Here is a 20,047-nt window from a genome sequence, read left to right as displayed (position 1 = left end):
ACGAGTCTCCTTGGATTTCTCTGAAATGCAGAGCCTGACCAAGAGAAACTGGGAAGGGGTTGGTGTTCTGCCAGCTGCCGGCTCCCAGGTGAAGCCCATGCTACCGCCTGCATGCATCATTTTGTATTGAAATGGTCAGTCTTCTTGTCTGTTCTCCATTTGGGGAGCTGGATGTCATGGAAGCACAATAATATTTCCTTTCTTATTTGGTGTCTCTGGGGCCAGCACATGGTAGGTGCTTCATTTATGATGTGTGTGAGCAAGCAGGTTCTTCTTCTGCCCCATCCCAATGTTCCTCACACCACACATCAGGAGTGAACTGGATATTCTTAATTCAAGTCATAGACACTAGAGTGCCGAGCCCGAAACTTCAGCTTAAGCAGAAGGGGGAGGAGCAGAGATATGGGGAGCACAGCAGGAATGTTGTGTTGAGTAGAATGTCCCTGCCACCTTTATTCAGTGTCACTGCCTAAGTTACGAGCGCCGCGCACGGAGTCTGGACCTCCCACACAAAGCCTTTGTTCTTAGTTTCTCCTCCGGTTTCTGTATTTTGTCAACTTGTTTTACCTTCATCTTAAACCGTGGTAAAATGCACATCATAGAAAGCTGAGTGTCTTAAACTTGTTCAAGTGCTCAGGTTGGTGGCTCCATCAGTCAAACTGTTGTGCCATCACCACCACCATCCATCTTCCATGTCGGCTTCTAATGTCTGTTTTTATGAGTTTGATTATGCCAGATATGTCATTTAAATGGATTTAAGCAATACTCATCTTTTTGTGGTTGGCCAGTCTCTTTCAGCATATCTATATGATATTATGTGTCTGCATTTCTTTCCTGTTTGTGGCTGATTCATATTCCACTGTGCTTATGGATTGTGTTTTGTTTATATGTTCATCTGTCAGTAAACACTTGGTGGTTTCCACATTTTGCTGTTGCAAAGAATTGCTCTAAATATATTCAGTTATGTGTCCTGAGGCCCTGTTTTCGCATCAATAGCTCAAAAACTTGATTTTTAAATTTTAATTTATAAATAATACTTTTATATATTATATATTTACAGGGTATAATGTGACATTTGGATAGATGTTTATTTATAATTTTTTAAAGATTTATTTATTTTTATTGCAAAGCCAAATATACAGAGAGGAGGAGAGACAGAGAGGAAGATTTTCCGTCCGACGATTCACTCCCCAAGTGGCTGCAATGGCCAGAACTGAGCCGATCCGAAGCCAGGAGCCCGGAGCTTTTTCCAGGTCTCCCACACGGGTGCAGAGTCCCAAGGCTTTGGGCCATCCTTGATTGCTTTCCCAGGCCACAGGCAGGGAGCTGGATGGGAAGTGGGGCCACCGGGATTAGAACCGACATCCATATGGAATCCCAGAGCATTCAAGGCAAGGACTTTAGCTACTAGGTTGTCGCACTGGGCCCTATCTATAAATTTTTTTAACGTTGTTGTTTATTTTGGAAGGAGAGAAAGAGACAGTGCGATCAATGATTGGTTCACTCCCCAAATACCAAAAATGGGATTGGGCCAGGTCTAAGCCAGAAGCCACAAACTCAATCCAGCCTCCCAGTGAGTGTCAGGGACCCAGCCATCAGAGCTACCCTTGGTGCACATTAGCAGGAAATGGGAAGAGGAGTGGAGCAGGATCTGGATGCAGTTCTAAGCATCCTAACCTGTGTCTTAACCACTAGACCAAACACCCAAATATTTTTATCTGTTCATTTCACTTATTTGAAAGAGACACAGTGAAAGAGCTTCCATCTGCTGGGCTGGTTCACTCCTCAAATTATGGGCCAAGCCACAGCCAGAAGCCTGGAACTCAGCAGGTCTCCCAGGTGGGTGACAGGGACCCAAATACTTGAGCCATTACCTGACTGCCTCCTAGGTTTTGCATCAGAACAAAGCCAAACCAGAAGTATAGTTGGAATGATTTAAACACACATACATGCACACACACACTCCTTAGGTGAAAACCATGGATTTGAATTTCTACTTGTCTTTGAGCAATAAATATCTAGAACCAAGAGAAATTTGCAGCAGCTTTCTGGATCATTCTAGAGATAATGAAAAACTTGCAGGAAGTTCTGGGGAATGGGGGCATTTTGGAGGGCAGGAACCTCTCAGCCATTCCTGAGTTGCTAGAGGTAACAAACCCATCCGTAGATGCTGCCTTCACTGGGCTGTGCCATCCAGCCTGAAACAAGGGGAAAATTGGAGTGAGAAAGGAGAACCTCGTATTCATTTGGCTTTCAGACATTCTCACTGCTTCATTCCCTGAGAGCTGAACCGAGCCCAGCCCTCACTGGGCGTCGGAGGCTTAGAGCCTCACGCCATGAGCCAGCTCAGTGGCCAACACTAGATACTCGTAATGGTTATTGAGCTTCTATTGGGCTCAAGGGCGTGTGTCCACCTTACACCAGAAGGAAACACTGCCATGCCTCTTACCAATGAAAGCACAGGCCAGGACAGGTTAGGAAACTCAGTGAAGCTCACAGAGAATGGTGGCTCTGGATCCAAATTAGGACATGAATGAATACACACATCACATTGGGGCAAATTATGCATTTTATTCATGCATGTAAATGATATAGCTACACTTCTCTAAACTATTAATTTTACTTGATTTAATTGATCCAGAGTAATTGCACATATATTGGGATCCAAATGACATTTCAAGACCAGCATACAATGTATAATGATGTGTGTTTTTAGCTTATCTGTCTCCTCAGGCATTTATCATTTCTTCCTGCTGGAAACATTAAAAATCTTCTCTGCCAGCCATTTTGATATATTCAATTAATTTCTGTCAACCATAGTCACCTGACTGTGCTACGGAACATTCCGAGTTGCCCCTCCTCCTCAGCTGCACCCCTGTTCCCATGAACCGTCCTCTCCCTGCTCCTGACCACTTCCCAGGTTCTGGTGGTCACGATCTTGCTCTCTACCTGCCTGAGAGCAATTTCTCTTAGCTTCCCTGTGCTGGTGCAATCATGAGGCTTTGTAGCCCTGGTTTGTTTAGCTTAATACACTGTTCTCTAGGGGCGTGGCAGGAGTCATGAAACGGACTCCCATTTTGAAACAGTGTGCTCGCCATGACCTTGTCCTGCCTTTCCGTCTTGGCAGGGAAAGGGCTTAGCAGGTCTCAGCCTAGCAGCATTTGGGAGCCAAGGCGAAAGCAATGAAGACATGGGAGTTGAAAGGGGTTGTCGTCTGTCTGAAACTGTTTGCTTTTCACCCTTAATGATGACTCCAGTACAAAGGCAGTATTTGCCTTAGTCACTCGGAAATATTCATGATCAAAGATCAAATAACTAGTTCCTAATGTAGTCTAGGCTTATCTTAAAACGAAGCTAATGATTTAAGTATCTATGTGATTTCACAACTAAATCCTCTCATCATTTTGTGTTGTAATGACTTATGTATCCAAGTGTTATAATGGTGAGTTTGACTGGTCACATTTACTTATTTCACTGCAGTTTGAGTAGTCACACCATAACCAGGAAGCTAAAACTGCAGGGATGAGTGAGGCACGGCTAAACTCACCTTCTTTTCTGCAGTTCAGTTATCTCTAGCTTAAGGTATTTGTGACAAACTGAGGTGAGAAAATACTAATTGGAAAGTGCCAGCAATAAGTTATTCACGGGTTGTAAACTGCACACCATCTTAAGAAACATAGTGAGACCTCTCTCACCCACGCCTCCAGCACAAGGGCACCTGAGTTATGCCATTGTCTTCAGAGTACATTGCCAGCCTGGTGGTGACCAGATAACCTTCTGAGTTATCCAGTTAACATAGTTACAGTGCTGTGTCTGGACTTGGAGACTCTGAGCTTTTAGGCATCTACTGGGCGTGTTTGAGAGTATCACCGGAGGATAAGAGGGGCTGCTTGTGTTTCTCACGTGTGGCCTGGTTAGGGAGAGGAGTTTATCAAGCAGGGATACTGCCAGCATCTCTTGCGTGTGAATGCTGGCAGCAGAGCTGGGGGGTAAGACGTGTTCCACACAGCTGCAGTGCCATGATAACTGGTATGCTCTGTGATGAGGCTTCAGCCCGGTCCAGCCCTTCAAGTGCCTCTGCGTCCTCAAAGGCAGATTAAATTATGTTACACAGTCATGTTATTCAGGTCATTTTATTACAGTCAGGCTTGCAGACGTAATGCGTGGATGGGTTATACATTCAGCTCAGGCGGCCTCCTTTTCTGATCTTGCCCAATGACTAGTTTTTGAGCTGCCCAGCGTTCAGAAACTTATTCTACAGAATCCTGGAGAGAAATAATAATTCTCCCAACCAATGCCATTTCTAAATTGAAACTCTTGTATGTTTCCTTTGATTTGGCAGGGACTCACTGAAAGAAAATCCAAAGACGTCAAAATCAGGTGATTTTCCAATCAAACATTGATCAGTTTTGGAGGCTAAGGAAAGTGTTGCACTGTCTTTTGTATCATCACAAAAGTAATCAAAACTGCAAACTCCCAGGGTGTGCTGCACACAAACACCGAACAATGGCCCCAGAAAACATCCGTCAGACTGTGGGCTGTTGAGGGAATAGGGAAATGGCTCTGAGCAAAAAAATAAAGGTGCTTCATTGTCTGTAACTTAACTCTATCATAAGCCTGCTTGGGGGAGAATGTGAAACCCACCTTGGGATGAACCTCAGAAGGGATCTGACTCCCCACCACCCACATCAGGCACCCGCCCTTCTGATGTTGATGCCAGGTCAGTAGATGAATGGCAAGGGGGGGGGGGACACAGGATGATGCTGGGAGCCCCCTGTCCTGCTCTCCACCCACCCTCTGCTTGCTTGTCTCTGAACCCATCACATCCACAGAGGCACCTATGTATGTCCCACTGGTGTCAGCACATCCTTGGGGCCTCATGCACATTCATTGGGTGAACGAACGAGGAAAAACAAATGCAACAGTGACTCCCTTTTCCCTTTCTTTCCTTCAGGACCTTTTGATAGTTGGTCCTTAGGACAAGGGACGAAAAGGTCCCTCCCAGCTGATGAGGGCACCACCTTCGATCTTCCCAGGTGCCCCCACCTCACTGTTTTATCTTGCCTAGTCCTGTTGTGGGTGTAGGCAGGGCAGGACTGAGGGAGAGCCACACAGAATCCGAGCGATTGGGATCTTTTTTCCAGTCCATTCCTTGTTTTGCCCCTTCTCCATCCCCCTCTCTTCTCGCCCATAGCCCTGAGCATCAGCACCTGCACCCCCCTTTCCTTCTCAGGAACGCTCCTGCTCTATGAGCCCTGGCCCTGCTTCAGACCCAGCCCCCAAAACCCAACCAGTGCAGATGTCTTACAAGGTGAAGAGTGCTTAAAAGCTTGGTGAAAGAGAAAGCAGGAAGCATTTTAGAATCTCCATCAGGGGTCGGATTTAAAAGCTCTCAAAATCAGATCTGACAATCTCAGGAAAAAGATAATGACATGGGTTTCTAAGAAACCAAGCTGGGGGACAGGGAGTGGATGCTGTGTTTTTCAACCTCAGAGTAGATATTCTCCCTCCTGCTCTTGACCTACATGTGGGTCACAGTCTTGTATGCTAGCCCTTCTGCAGGGGTTGAGGGAAACAGGCAGTGGGGAGAGACCCCAGAAGTCTGTGTGGCCACAGCCCCCTGTGCCCCCTGCAGCAGCTGCTTGCTCTCTAAGACTGTGATTGTCAAGGACAATCATCCAGAAAGAAATGGTTGGAGCTGTCCCTGCTTGCAGCTGTATGTAAGACACACACACACACACACACACACACACACACACACTGCAGCATAGCAAAGGCAGCCCAGGCTGCCAGCTCAGCCTGTGCATTCCCTGTGCTTGGATATTCACAGCCACAACAGCAGGAACCGGCTCTGTGTATCAGAGAGTGAGGCAGACACATCATCCTTCACCCCGTTGACTGAAGCCAAGGGTCAGCCTATGGCCGCACCATGTGTGAGCTTCAGCATATGGAAAATCAACGTTCTGCAAGAAAACGAATTTGCATTTGGATATTTTTATTAGCAATGTGGAGATATAGAAAGGCTACTTAGACTGTTTGTAGGGCGAAAAGAGAAAGCTTGCATGCTTCATGACAAAGTCAAGATTCAGTTGGAATAATGAGTTGGCTAAATTTAGTCAGGATGAGGCAGAAGTCTAAATTTTTTATTACATAAATTCAGAAGCAGTAAGACGTGAATTAGTAATAGTTTATATGTATAGTGGTTGATTGTGTCATCTGTGGAGGCGACAGGATTTTTCTTGGGCTTGGAGAGGGGAAGTAGGGAGGAGATGGGAAGGAAAATTCCAGACCCACCAATCAGCAGACAGTGATTCCACTAGACAAGATCTACCCATTACATCAAGAATGAATTTAATCCATTTTCTCACCAAAGGGACTTGGAGTTCTTGTAAAATCAAATTAACTCCTAGGGCCCAAATGAAAGATAGCTAGTACACGTTGCCACTAAGAGCAAGCACTGACTCCAGGCCACCCTAAGGACCATGGCACTTCTGGGTCACACTCTCTTCCCTTAGCCCACCAGAAGGATTAATGTGGTACAAATACGGTGACCCTGTAAGGACATATTTTAGGGGCTTCTTTCAAAAGGTTATAACTGTGGTAGACCCATGAGCAGCAGCACAACTCTTTCCTAATGTTGGTGGGAGGGTGTGTGACATCTGCAATTGTCTCTGCTTTGTCATAGATATGTGGAACTGACCAACTACTGTGATTATAAAGACTACCGGGAAACCATATTGAGCAAACCAATGCTGTTCTTTATTAATGTGTTGACCAAAAAGGACACTTCAAAAGGTAGGTCTAGAAACATTTTTTATTTAGGGACTGACTTACTGGAAAAGGGGCAGGGTGGAAGGCACCTTGTGACGATGCCAGCATCCTGGAGCCCGGTGCGTGAGGCCAACTGGAGCCTTGCACAAACCTCTGGAAACAGCATCTACACACCCTAGAGCAGAAGTCCCCTGTCTCAGAGCTTTGTTCCCACCTCCTGTGTAGGTAAGAAGTGACCCAACATTCTGAGCTTTCCAGGCCCTAGCTCCTGTCTAGGCAGAGAATGGTCTGATATTCTGAGTCTTTAGAGTGACAGAATGACTGGAGTCGTGAGGCTACAATGTGCTGTATTACACACTAAATACTTCTGAGGGGTGCTCTAGTATGATTAATTGGCACAATACCCCTGTAGGAACAACCTTCATCCAAATGGGAATAGTTTTGAGTATTAAAGTCATCTTAGCTGCATGGAAGTACAATCCAGGTCTCTAAGGCAGGTGGCAGAAATGAACCCACTTGAACCCTTTGAAGTCCTGTTGCCTGGCAGGACTTGAACCCAGGCCCTGTCCTGTGGGGTGTGCAAATATTACTGATGTCTTCACCAGTGGTTCAAATGTCTGCCTTCCCATTTTATAGGTGGGGAAACTAAGATAAATAAATAGCATCTGTAAATGATTTTATGCTTCATGCTCTGGTGCTAGCATTTCACATTCTTCTTGCTTCTTCCAAGAAATCAGATCATCTGGTAAAATTAACTGTTTAATATTTTCCTTCCTATACCTGCTTAGTGTGATATGTGAGGAAAATCTTAGATATAATGTTGTATGATACTGGTAGATTTCTTGAACTTGCTTCTAAATAACATTCTTTAAATGAGTCCATGCTAATAAGAAGCAATCCAGCAATTTCAGAGTCTTTCTCAGACATCCACACTCATTCAGATCCTCCTTATTTCCTAATTCAAAGTCATGACACTCTCCCTGCTGAGACAGGCAGGTGCAGGATACACAGTAGCAAGCGCTGCTTATTAGAACATCTGAGCTCTGCCTGTTCTTCGGCTTACTGAAGTCCACCCAGCCAGAGCCCTCTCTAGGAGCAGGACTCCCAGCTGCATCAAGGACACCCCCTGGGCCAACCACTCAGGACGAATCTAAAGAATCAGAATCCCCACCTTGTTTTCATTTGAAGTGAAAATACAGAGAGGGACACAGGTGATCTTGCTGGGTGATGTTGTATGACAAGTCTTGTAGAAGGTACAGAAATAAGTACTGGATAACTAGGAGAAAAGTCATAAAACAAAGACATTTTATGATACAGAAACCCAAGATGGTCAAAGTTTAAATTGTGATTAAGGCAACGTGTCCAGTTTGAAACCCGTCATTGTTTGAAACCTGAACTTTTGCAAAAAATTTAAAAAGCAACCATTCCCTGCAGACTAGTACTAAAGCTAAGGCTAAATGTTAGAAGTTTGTCATAATAAACATACAGAGAGATCAGGTTTGCAAAGGTGCATGCCACCACCTACTGTTGTGCAGGGCACAACCTGCTCAGTCAGCACAAATTCGGGATAAGACTGCCTTATGGTTTGGTCCTTGTGAAATGTAATTCAAGTGGTGGATGTTTTGTGGCATGTAGGTTAAGCCACTGCTTGGGATGCCTGCATCTAATATTGGACTGATGGTCCAAGTTCCAGCTACTCTGAATGTCTGATTCAGCTTCCATTACACACTTGGAATATAGCAGATTATTGGTTCATGCCACTGATGTGCAAGATCCAGATGAAATTCCTGGCTCTTGACTTTGGCCTGGCTTTGCCATAGCTGTTGTGGACATTTGGGGAATGTATCAGAGGATGGAAAAAATCTCCCTTTCTCATTCTTTATAACCATGCCTTTCAAGTAAATAAGTAAATTTTCTAAAATATCTTCAAAAGGAGGCACTTCAAGGTATCAAATAGCTTGCTTGTTTTAACTGTTTGTCCATCTTTTGTCTTAAAGATACAAAGTAATGTATACACAAAGTGCCTGCCCCCACCAAATAATTGGAAAGAAAGAAAAACATAGGTAGAAAAAGCAAGAGAAACAAGCTTAGCTCAAAATTCATTCCTTGCAAATATAAACCCTTATTGGAAAGACCAGAGGTTTGGCTCTGAGATGTCTCAAGACTGGAACACAGTCCTCGATTCTCAAACCACTCGTGGCTGGCCCAGAGGGAGGGTGACGCAAATCTCTGTGTCGCCTTGGGGAAATGCTTAAGGTCATTGAGCTTGATTCTGAGGACTGCAAAAATGGAAAGGTTGCTTGCTGGTGCCATTTCACATTTCCTGATGAATCAGCAACCTTCCCACTGCTTCAATTATGTGGAGTTGGACAGAAAGGCAGAAGGGATTAATAAAGCAAAATGGACAGTGACAACAGAAACAACTGTTCGCCGGGATAGGTGCATTTTGAAACAATGGGAGGCATATTTGGATTTGTGACAGGGCTAAGGGCACAGAGGAGACACCTCATTATTATCAAACCACCTCATTATTAGAACCCAGAGAATATTAGTTTGCTGAAGAGACTAGGAAGAGCTGCAGGAACACAGGACATGGAAATCCTGGGCAGCTTTCTCACCAGAGCCTGCTGATTTTCTGCTTTGCATGTGAAGCAATGTCACAGACCGCTAAGCAGTGATTCAGACATCCAGCAAGGTGAGGGCATGAGAGCAGCTGGCTGGATTCTGCACGCTCTTTCTTGTGCATCCACGGAGGCTTTGTTCTCTTCCGTGACAATCAGAGTGTGGAACCTGTAATTTGTCAGACTTGGTGATGAACCGCAGCCTGGGGAAGCTGATAACCTAGTCTGCCTTTTGTTTTTCCTAAAGATTTATTTATTTTTTGTTGGCAAGCCAGATACACAGAGAGGAGAGAGAGAGAGGAAGATCTTCTGCCCACTGATTCACTCCCCAAGCAACCCAACAGCCATAGCTGAGCCGATCCGAATTGAAGCCAGGAGCATCCTCCAGGTCTCCCACATGGGTGCAGGGTCCCAAGGCTTTGGGCTGTCCTCTACTGCCTTCCCAGGCCACAAGCAAGGAGCTGGATGGGAACTGGCGCCCATATGTGATCCTAGCACGTACAAGCCTACTGTACAAGGCCACTAGGCTACTGCGCCAGGCCCTGGTCTAGTCTGCTGTTACAACAGCCCAGAGCTCCCTCACCAGTCTGGGAAATTCTTGGAAGCATTTCTGAAACACCTGCTTGGGCTTTGCAGTGAGGGTCTGAGGGAGGCCAGATGGGAATAAAACCTCCTAGGAAGGTGGGAAGCGCTGGACAGATCCTTGAAGAAGCATGTTAATATCTCCCGTCCACGCTTCTGTCTGAATCCCGCTTGCTGATTTCTAGAGAAGACGTACGCATTTCTGGTGAACACGAGGCACCCCAAGATTCGAAGACAGATAGAGCAGGGCATGGACACGGTCATCTCCTCAGTGATTGGAGAAAGTTACCGACTCCAGGTAAGCCTGGGCCTGTCTGAATCCAGGGCGTCCAAGCCCACGGGGAACCTGTGTATTTACACTAAGAATCCAGTGCCTAGCGCCTTTGCCTAACTCCGGCTGATCCCCTGCCTCGGTCTGCAAACCATTTGTATTCCTGAAACCACAAGTTGTACTGAACCCAACAGATGTGGGACTTCAAAAGCTTCATGACAAACAGGATTAAAAGATAAGGCTTATTTTGGTGCCAACTAAACTGAAATACATGTAGATGAGAAGGCCTTCAAAAAGTGGGAAAAGGTCTGTTATGAAAATATGATGTATGACTTTCAAAATTCCACCCAAATCAGCATATTCCTTAATTCAATTGTTTCACACGCTTTTTGAAGTATGCTTTGGTCCCACGCATGAATACATATGATAAAGTTTAATTTACAAATGGAGTACAGTTAAAGATTACCAACAATAATAAAATTGGACCAATATAATACTATCAAACAATACAATAAAATTTATTTAAGGCTTACTCATTTTGGGGGGGAATTTTTCATTTCATCTTTTGGAGACCTGGTAATTAAAACTGTTCAAAATGAAGGCACAGAGAAAGTAGGACTATTGTGTGTCCGGTCACTTTATTCTTTATCACATCATATTGCTACCTATATGGTGAACTCAGTTTCTAGTACTTGCTACAGATGGGATAAAAATCAGTTTTGACCACACAGTTCAATATCTTTAGATGGCATATGAAACACAAAGATCTACTAAAAAAAAAAAAGGGACAACATTTTTTGGTTAAAGGGAAATGAAAGGCATAGCATTTTGGATGCCTGGGCGGCTGTTCATCCCGACCCATCAACCCGACATTCGTCTCTATCCTGTCAATTCTGTGCTTCTCTTTTTCAGTTTGATTTTCAGGAAGTAGTGAAGAATTTTTTCCCTCCAGGAAACAAGGTGGTTAATGGAGAAAACTTGACTTTTGCATATGAGTTCAAAGCTGATGCATTATTCGATTTCTTCTATTGGTTTGGGCTCAGCAATTCCACTGTGAAAGTGGATGGAAGAGTCCTGAATTTGTCAAGCACCAGTCCTGAGAAGAAGGAGACAATTAAGTTATTTCTGGAAAAAATGAGCGAACCTTTAATTCGAAGGAGCAGTTTCTCTGACCGGAAATTCAGTGTCACTTCCAGAGGTATGGTGAAAATTCTCGCGAGTATGTGAGATGTGGTTGGAGAGAGGTTAGAACGACCTAGTGGAAAGAGGGTGGTCAATTAAATGGAAAGGCAAGACATACTGAACAAAGAGAGAGCCAGGGCCCAGCACAGTGGCCTAGTGGCTAAAGTTATTGCCTTGCATGCACCGGGATCCCATATGGGCATTGGTTCTAATCCTGGTGGTCCCACTTCCCATTCAGCTCCATGTTTGTGCCCTGGGAAAGCAGTGCAGGAGGCCCAAAGCCTTGGGACCCAGCACCCACATGGGAGACCCAGAAGAGGCTTCGGGCTCCTGGCTTTGGATCAGCACAGCTCTGGCCATTGCAGACACTTAGGGAGTGAATCATCAAACAGAAGATCTTTCTCTCTTTCTCTGCTCCTCTCTGTATATCTGAATTTCCAATGAAAATAAATCTTAAAAAAAAAAAAGAGAGAGAGAGATATCCCACCATGTAATGCAGAAAGCTAGAAGAAATGTTCACTCCCCAAAAGCAATAAACTAGCTTCTCTGTAGATGTTTTATAAATTTCATATTTAATTATGATTTGTTATTTAATATGAATGAGTAAAATAAATTAATAATAATTTGAAATTTCGAAGTGACCATTGATACTCATTTAAACATTAACAGGAGTTTAATTGTGAACGAATGTTGTTTTCTCTATGTGTGTACTCCGGGTATAAGACTGTCAGCTATTAGTTGGGGCTCCAGATTTGTATCTTTAATATTTGGGAGGGTCCCCCAGACCCCGAAAGACCATGAGAGGAGGACTCTGGACATGTCACTGGGAGCTGTCAACAGCCTGGGGTAGGTTCCACGTGGCTCAGGTAGGAGACTTGCACCCCATATTCTCTGGAGGCCTGTTCTCTGTCGCCTGCTGGTCTGCACCTTGGATCAGGACCCAGGAGGATAAATAGAGGAAGCCAGTGTCCTCCAAGTTCAGGTGTAAAATACAGCCTTCATTGATGGCTTTATCAGCAGATGCTTCTTCCACTGATTGTAGCAATAATGCTTACTCCTGGCCACTTGTTGTCCTGCAAGTGATCTCTTTCTCCCTCTTCCCTGTCCTCATTTCCTCTCTGTCTATGTGTTTTCTTCTTTCTCTCTGTTCCTCTCTTCTCTCGCCATCTTGGCCTCTGCCCATCCTCTTCTCTCCTTCTGTTTTTGTAAATCTCTATTTCCTTCTACACTGCTTTAGCTAACTCTGTCTCATTCCCTGTGTCTCTCTCTGTGTCTGCTTTCCTTCAGGTTGCACTACTTGATCTGTGAGATGTTGCTGTGCCCTGCCTCACTGTAGCCGCAGGGGTGATTAGATGGGTGTTCTGTGGGAAGATGAACTGCAGCTCTGTGACTAAAGTATCACAGACATCTGATCCTCCAACACACTCAGCTTTCCCCGTGGGCTGCAGCAGCCCTGGAAGAGTCAGCTGGACTCAACATGGCTTACCTTCTGTCCCCTAAGCTGACATCTCTGGGAAGCCAAGGAGCCTGGGCTGAGGTTGGGCAGTGCTTGCTTGCAACTTTACTCTGAGCCAGCTGTGGGGCCATTTCAGCAGTGGAGCAGGCAATAGGGTCCTTCTTGAAAGCTGTCACAAGCACTCCAGATGCCACAGCCAAGAAACACTTGCTGCCTTAGCTAGCAGGCTGAGCCTGGCTCCCAGCCCCTTGGCATTGCACAGGGCCACAGTGATAACCCAGCTGCAATTTCCTCAAAACCTGACCTCTGTCCTGGACATCTATTTCCCTAATTGGGCTTTGTGCCATCAAGTGAGAAAGAGTTCACACTGCTCACTGTGGATGAAGTCTAACCCCTAAGAAAGTAAGTGGCAATCACATCCCAGTGATAAATGAAGGGCAATGTATTTCTGTTTAACTTCTGGAGATTTTTTGAGAAAGACAGCATCCTCTGTTTTGTATTAAAATGATTGGGCTTTATGAGTTTTAAAGACATTGTTGGTTTTTTGAATTTTTGTTTTAGCAGTGCTGTTAATGACACATGCCTTGTTTATTCCATTTTAGGTTCAATAGATGACGTTTTCAACTGCAATCTGTCACCCAGATCATCCTTGACGGAGCCTCTTTTGGTAGAATTCCCATTTCCCCGCGTTCTAGAATCCGACGAGACACCCACACAGTTGATCTGATTGGACTGAACCAGTCCAATATGCTTGGCCTGAGCCGGACTGCAGGTTGAAGGGACAAGAGGAAATGAGAGGCAGACGCTTCCACCTGCTTGTAAACCCGTCTCCTCCACGGCTTCCACCGAGGGTGCTTTTGTTCCTTTTTTCTTGATGCCTTGGCAGGCCCAAAGCATCTGAGTCCCTTAAAGATTATGGCTACCTGGATAGAAAGGTTTAGCCCCATGGCATAGCTGGCTAGTGATGGTGATGGTGGGGTAATATTCACTATGTTGAATCCTTTACTCTTCAAAGATACAGAGCAGCACTGCACATTTTGTCCAGGACCCCACTCTCTCAGAGTTTCCCTGGCAGTCACTGTGGGTATTGTCGGACCTGGGTGTCAACTTAACATGCTTTCTAGGTGAGAAGTTGACTCTGCTTGGGACATCCTTGTGTGCACCCAATCCCAGGGAGTATAAGGCTCACTGTACTGTTGTCTTGTAAACCCTAGATGAGCACTAAGCCTGTTCCATCATTCAAGGGCAGACAGGTGTGATTTTCATCCTTCACATGTGTGTACATTCAAGGCAAAGCTTGCTGGTGCAGCAGCCAGGTTGCTAGGAAGGTAATTCTGCCACCCACTGAACTGTGAACTCACTCGACCTGCCACATAGGATGAGGCCAGGTCATGTGAGATCAAGTGACAATGGGATGGAAAGCACGCACACTGTCCTCTTTGTGAAAACACATGATGTGAGCTGGGTATTTTAAATAAGCTTTTTAGCAATCCTAACACAAGAAGCAAAACAGCATGTTCCAAAGCTACCACAGCACATTGTTATAGCAGTGCATTTTTCATCGCGTAACTGTAGCAGAATTCTTCAAAAGCAAAAGAATCAGTCTACCAACATACATAAACTTGCATGAATGAATCACTCTGCAAGCTTGTAACGAGGAAAAGTTATGGATCCTGAGAATGGTTTTTCTGTATTTTTAGAAGTGCTCCTGTGTGACACATTTTGCTACTACTGCGGGCCCTTCCATTTATATTGGAAATGTTATATACTATGTGTGCACGACTAAAACTTTCTTTTTTTAGCATTCAACCTAGAAATGATTAAACCTGTGACCAAAGTTGCGTGTGTGATGTCTCCATTGCAATTTGGAGAGGGAGGAGTACGCTAAATCAGAGAAAAGAGTAGTGGTTTGCACAGTTGTGTTTTCAAGAAGAGCCTGTGGAAGAAAAAAAATATAATGGATTTTGAAAAAGGGGCTGGAAGTTGAGAGGGATCTTCTATAAAGGAGAAAGGGAGTACTGCTAATAATAGATGAGGACAAACATTGACTATTGAAACTCAGTAAAAAATGAAGAGTAGAAGAATAAGATTTATATGGTGCAAATAAACCTTAAATGGACATAACTATTAAGTGCTTTCCAAAGGAACTATAAGTTCCATAGACAATTTTGACCAGGAAGATTTTTTTTATGTTTCTAATTTGAGAACAAGTACCAGTGATCACTGTAGGGATAGAATAAGGTCTGGAAGTTTCTTGTATCATTACAGACCCTTCCAGGGTTGGGCATATTTAGCCTGGTGGTTATAACTCTACTAAGAGTCCCACACCCAACATCATAGTACCTGGGTTTAATGCCTGGTCCCAACTGCTGACCCCAGCTTCTGTAGGTGTGCATCACAGTAGTGATGACTCAGGTAAGTGGGTCTCTGCTATCCCTGTGGGAGGCCTGCACTGAGTTCCTGGCACTGGCTAGGCCCAGTTCCAGCCACTGCAGGTATCTGAGGAATGTACCAGAGGACAGGAATGCCTCCCTCTGCCTCTCTTCCTCATTTCTTTGTCTCTCAGATACACAAATAAATAATCTTGCTTTGTTTTGCCCTGTGTTTTTAAGTATTAGAAAAGTATATTTACAAAGAGAAATAAAAACAGAGAAAAGATCTTCCATCTGCCGGTTCACTCCCCAAATGCTGCAATGGCCAGAGCTGCGCTGATGTGAAGCCAGGAGCCAGGCTCTTCTGGTCTCCCATATAGTACAGGGTTCCAATAGTTTGGATCATCCTCTACTGCCTTCCCTGGCCACAAGCAGGGAGCAGGTTGGGAAGTAGATCAGCCAGGACATGAACAGGCAGACCCATATGGGATCCTGGTGCTTACAAGGAGAGGATTAGCCAATTGAGCCATCGCTCCAGGTCAACAAATGAATTTCTTTTTAATCTTTTTTTAGTTGACTCTGAATGAAGTGCAGTCATTCAATATTCACTTAGCAAGATTCTATCAACTGTGTATAAGAAATACATACCGCAGTAGTGTATTTTATTAGCAAACATCACAATGATGTGATTTCGGGCAATCTAAAGTTGATGAAAAATCTAGAAACAGATTTTCTTCAGTAAAAGAGTCTCCCATCTAGGTACAAATGAGGACTAATGCAGATATTTTATTATTTAAGATCAATAGGAATCTGTAGGACAGTGACCTAAGCAGTTCATCTACTCTTCATTCCTCCCATTTGTTTTAACACATATGCTACCACGTGCCATATGTTGAGATGGGTCCCAGCCTAAAAAGATGCCTAAAGCATCAACCCTGCTCTTGCTTTCACTTTGACCTATTTCTTCTCATCAGATTAGAAAGGCAGAGACACACAGAGAATTTCCACCTGCTGATTCTCGCCCTGACTGGCTCGATCTGGATCTCCCCCATGGGTGGCAAGGATCTCCAGTCACTTGTATCATCATCTGCTATACCCCAAGGCATGCATTAGTAGAAAGCTGGATTAAAGGCCAAGAAATCAGAACTGGCAAAAGACACTCCAGTAAGGAATACAGACATTCCAAGTGGTGACTTAACAGCTGTATCAGGCACACCTGCCTTTTTATTTTTAAAAAATTATTTACTTACTTATTTGTGAGGCACAGAAATAGAGTGCTGGTATCTGGTTCACTTCCCAAATGCCCGGAACAGCCAGGGCTGGACCAAGCTGAAGCCAGGAGTTGGGACCTCCATCCAGCTCTGACACAAGCACCAGCTGTTGCCTACAGGGTGAGCACTGGCAGAAACCAGCAGCAGTTCCATGGCTCCAGCCCCATTACCCTGACATAGGATGCAAACGAACTACACAGCACATCAGTCACTGGCCCAAATGTCTGCCTCCATCCTTGCTTTCCCATAGCTCTCCATCTTGGTAAAATCTGACAGACGTACAGGCTAAAAAAACAATGAAGTAAATGTAATGAGAAAAATTCAGGAAGGAAAATGTCTCACACACCTGTGATTCAATTTTAGAGAGAAGATTTTAAAAAGACAACTGAAATTTATTTTTATTTTTTTTTTTAAAGATTTTATTGTTATTGGAAAGCCGGATATACAGAGAGGAGGAGAGACAGAGAGGAAGATCCTCCATCCGATGTTTCACTCCCCAAGTGAGCCGCAATGGGCCGGTACGCGCCAATCCGATGCCAGGACCAGGAACCTCTTCCAGGTCTCCCACGCGGGTGCAGGGTCCCAATGCATTGGGCCGTCCTCAACTGCTTTCCCAGGCCACAAGCAGGGAGCTGGATGGGAAGTGGAGCTGCCGGGATTAGAACCGGCGCCCATATGGGATCCCGGGGCTTTCAAGGCGAGGACTTTAGCCACTAGGCCACACCGCCGGGCCCTGAAATTTATTTTTAAACCAAATACATAAGGATTGATGTATCCAGGTGATTGGTTTATGCAAACTCTCAATAACCTCAAAGACAATTTATTCATAAGGAATGCAAGGACAGAAATCATTTACACAATGCGGGAATGGGGTGGTTTCTCATGACCTGGGGGTCATAGTTTAAAATCTCTTGCTCATCTTGCTCTTTACACTTGACCTCTGAACTTTGTTACTCCCCTTCCATTTTAAGTTACTCCTAGTCCCTCACTCCCGGGTGGACACTGTCTTTTCAAGAAGCTAAGCCTAGAGCCGTCTATACTTACTGTCTCCTCTCCCCTATCTTTACTGCTTCACATCCTGTTCTCTCTGTGTGTGTAAATGCAAAAGGACATTGGTTTTAATCATTTCCATGGAAACAACTAATTAACACTTAACCCACTCAATGCAACTATTCTTAACTGCTCGGGAGCAAATCTGTGGAAGGCGTATCAGTGTGCTAGAGGTGTTCATTTGTAAAGGATTCACTTACTTTGGCAGGATGGTGTGGCTCTAAGTTTCTTCTCCTTCCTGGAGAAAGGGGCCTTCGTATCACCCACTCAATGTGTCTTCCCTGGTTCAGATGAAGTCCCAGCTTCCTGACATGCCCTGCAGGGACTGCCATCTCTACATCCTGACCACCCAAACACCTCAGGGACTATGGGTGGCACGGGTTATTCTTTGCCACCTAGGTCCAAACATCCTCCAGGACTCACCACAGGCCTCTCCCTGCCCAGAAAGTTTTTTCCTAGAGTGTTCAGGATATGGCCCCTCTTTGGTATCACATGCAACCCATATTTATTGCATAGGTAGTATTTGTCTGAAGGACTAGGAAAGGCAAAAACGTCATGGAGAGGGGTCCCCTCCAGCAGCCCAAATTCCAAAGCAGGGCTAGTGTTCTCCTGCTCACCGTAAAATGGAACCACTCTAAAAATACATTTGGAGGTACACATAAAAATGATTTAAAAAAAAAAGAATGAAGATGAGAACATCCATCAGACAAAAGGAAGCCATTCCTTGGGTTCGTGTGGCTTTGCCATGGAAGGATTATGGGTACAATAATTCATCTCACGGTCCCATAAGGTGGATTCTACTCTCCTCATTCAGCAGCCTGAGAAACCAGGACCCAGAGACGCACCTGCTGCACTTCCGTGGGAAGTGACAGAGAGCACCTCCCGCTCACTGCATTCAGTGCAGACCCCCCACCACTTCACAGCTTGCCACATTGAGGCAAATTAAGATATTAATACGAATCCACTTGTTATATGCTATGTACTTTCAGTGCTCTATTTTAAAAATCTATTTATCTGCAACTCTGCTATGCTAATTAGCTCTACCATTTCCAGACAGTTAATCTGTTATTGGGTGCTACTGTCTTAATTTAGATGCCACTTACTAAATCCTAATTTAGATTCACTCCTTTTAATAACAGCAACAGAAGTCTTTGCCTTCTAATGTGTTTCACCATTCATCATTGCTTTACATTTTGAGAGTCTAAAATGTGTAATATTCCTCCCATTATATGGGTGGATCTGTACTGCACAGATTCTAGGTTAGCTCTTTTTAAAGAAATTCCTTGCATATGTCACAGGATATTTGTGTTCATGCTTGTTCTGTTTCCTTTAAAGTCATCCTTTGTTAGACTTTAAAGTTCACCTAAGGTCCTGTATTGGAATGACCCCTTCAAGGACAAGGAGTCATTGTCAAGTGCACTCTAAAGCAGTTGGCAACATTATCTCATGCACATTTCCTGCTTTCTCTTTTCACCCACCTGGCTCATACCTGTGGGCACTCAGTACTTACTAAGCAGTTCCCAGTATACATCAAGCTACCAGGCAGTTACCAAGAATACAGTGTATATCAAAATGCTTGTGGCCAAAATAGAATTTAAAAAGAAGTTTACTCAGGTGAAAAAAATTATAATGCATAAATAGGAGGAGATCTTCCAAAATTCATGAAAACTGGGTTTCAGGGGGAAAAAATCCACTGGTTCACTGGCCAAATGTGGCCACTGTGGGGAGATGGACCAGGTTCAAGGCAGGAGCTGGAACTCCACGGGAGTCTCTCATGTGAGCCATTCTGTGCCACCTCCCAGGGTCTGCACTAGCAGGAAGCAGACGTCTGGAGCCAGAGGGAAGCACAGAACTAGGTAAGTCTCATGTAGAAAAGAGGTGCCTTACCCTGCTTCTTGATCACTAAGCCAAAAGAAGGTTCTAGTGATCTCTGGGATGACGATGAAAGCCCCTCCGTATCCAGTGAAAACTCTAACACAGGTGGGGTGGAAGACAACGCAGCCCGTGAGCGTAGGAGGACAAGGAAATCAGCAATCACAGCACACCTGGGTTTGTAGTCGGAGGAAAGGCTGCTGGGCAGAAGGAGGCCTCCTGATTCCTGAGTCTGAGAGAACCCCATGGCAGCTTTTCACTCCCCGCCTCTGCTCCTGTTTACACTTACTTTCTTGAGATCCGCCCCCCCCCCCAACTCAGTTTTGTTCCTATTCCTTGCAAAGATCATGGCAGCTTTATCCACCTGTTGAGCAGCAGTGACGAGTGGATGAAAATTCACCGTGTCAAATCTGAAACTGCAGTTTCGGTTAATCTTCCACCCTACTTGGTCCTTCTTAACGGTGGGGAAAGTTCGCTGCAACTTGTGCGTGACAGCACGGTGTCCAGTGGGACTAGCAACACTTCTACGCACTTTCTGCTCCCCACCCCTGCGCAGCGCAGAGTTCAGCGCTTGCCACTGCGCGCCTGCCAGGGAAACA

General features: G+C 44.8%; 1 protein-coding gene and 1 long non-coding RNA gene across 2 annotated transcripts in view; one reads left to right on the top strand and one right to left on the bottom strand.

The window, feature by feature from the left end:
- Positions 1-13,897, top strand: part of MEDAG (mesenteric estrogen dependent adipogenesis) — a 22,013-nt gene extending 8,116 nt beyond the window's left edge. The window contains exons 2-5 of the mRNA XM_004577692.3: positions 6,686-6,795; positions 10,160-10,272; positions 11,158-11,443; positions 13,486-13,897. Of these exons, the coding sequence (XP_004577749.2) occupies positions 6,686-6,795; positions 10,160-10,272; positions 11,158-11,443; positions 13,486-13,610 (634 nt within the window). The 3' untranslated portion in view covers positions 13,611-13,897. The remainder of the gene's footprint in view (positions 1-6,685; positions 6,796-10,159; positions 10,273-11,157; positions 11,444-13,485) is intronic.
- LOC131481586 (uncharacterized) lies at positions 4,371-20,047 on the bottom strand. The gene is made up of 3 exons (XR_009246426.1): positions 19,849-20,047; positions 16,697-16,811; positions 4,371-4,538 (listed from the first exon to the last, which is right to left on the bottom strand). It is a non-coding gene; the product is annotated as an uncharacterized LOC131481586 (long non-coding RNA).

The sequence above is a fragment of the Ochotona princeps genome, chromosome 12, assembly GCF_030435755.1.
Source record: "Ochotona princeps isolate mOchPri1 chromosome 12, mOchPri1.hap1, whole genome shotgun sequence".
In the NCBI taxonomy this organism is placed as follows: Eukaryota; Metazoa; Chordata; class Mammalia; order Lagomorpha; family Ochotonidae; genus Ochotona; species Ochotona princeps.
Note: the sequence above shows the minus strand (reverse complement) of the source record. Positions and strands in the feature narration are given on the sequence as shown.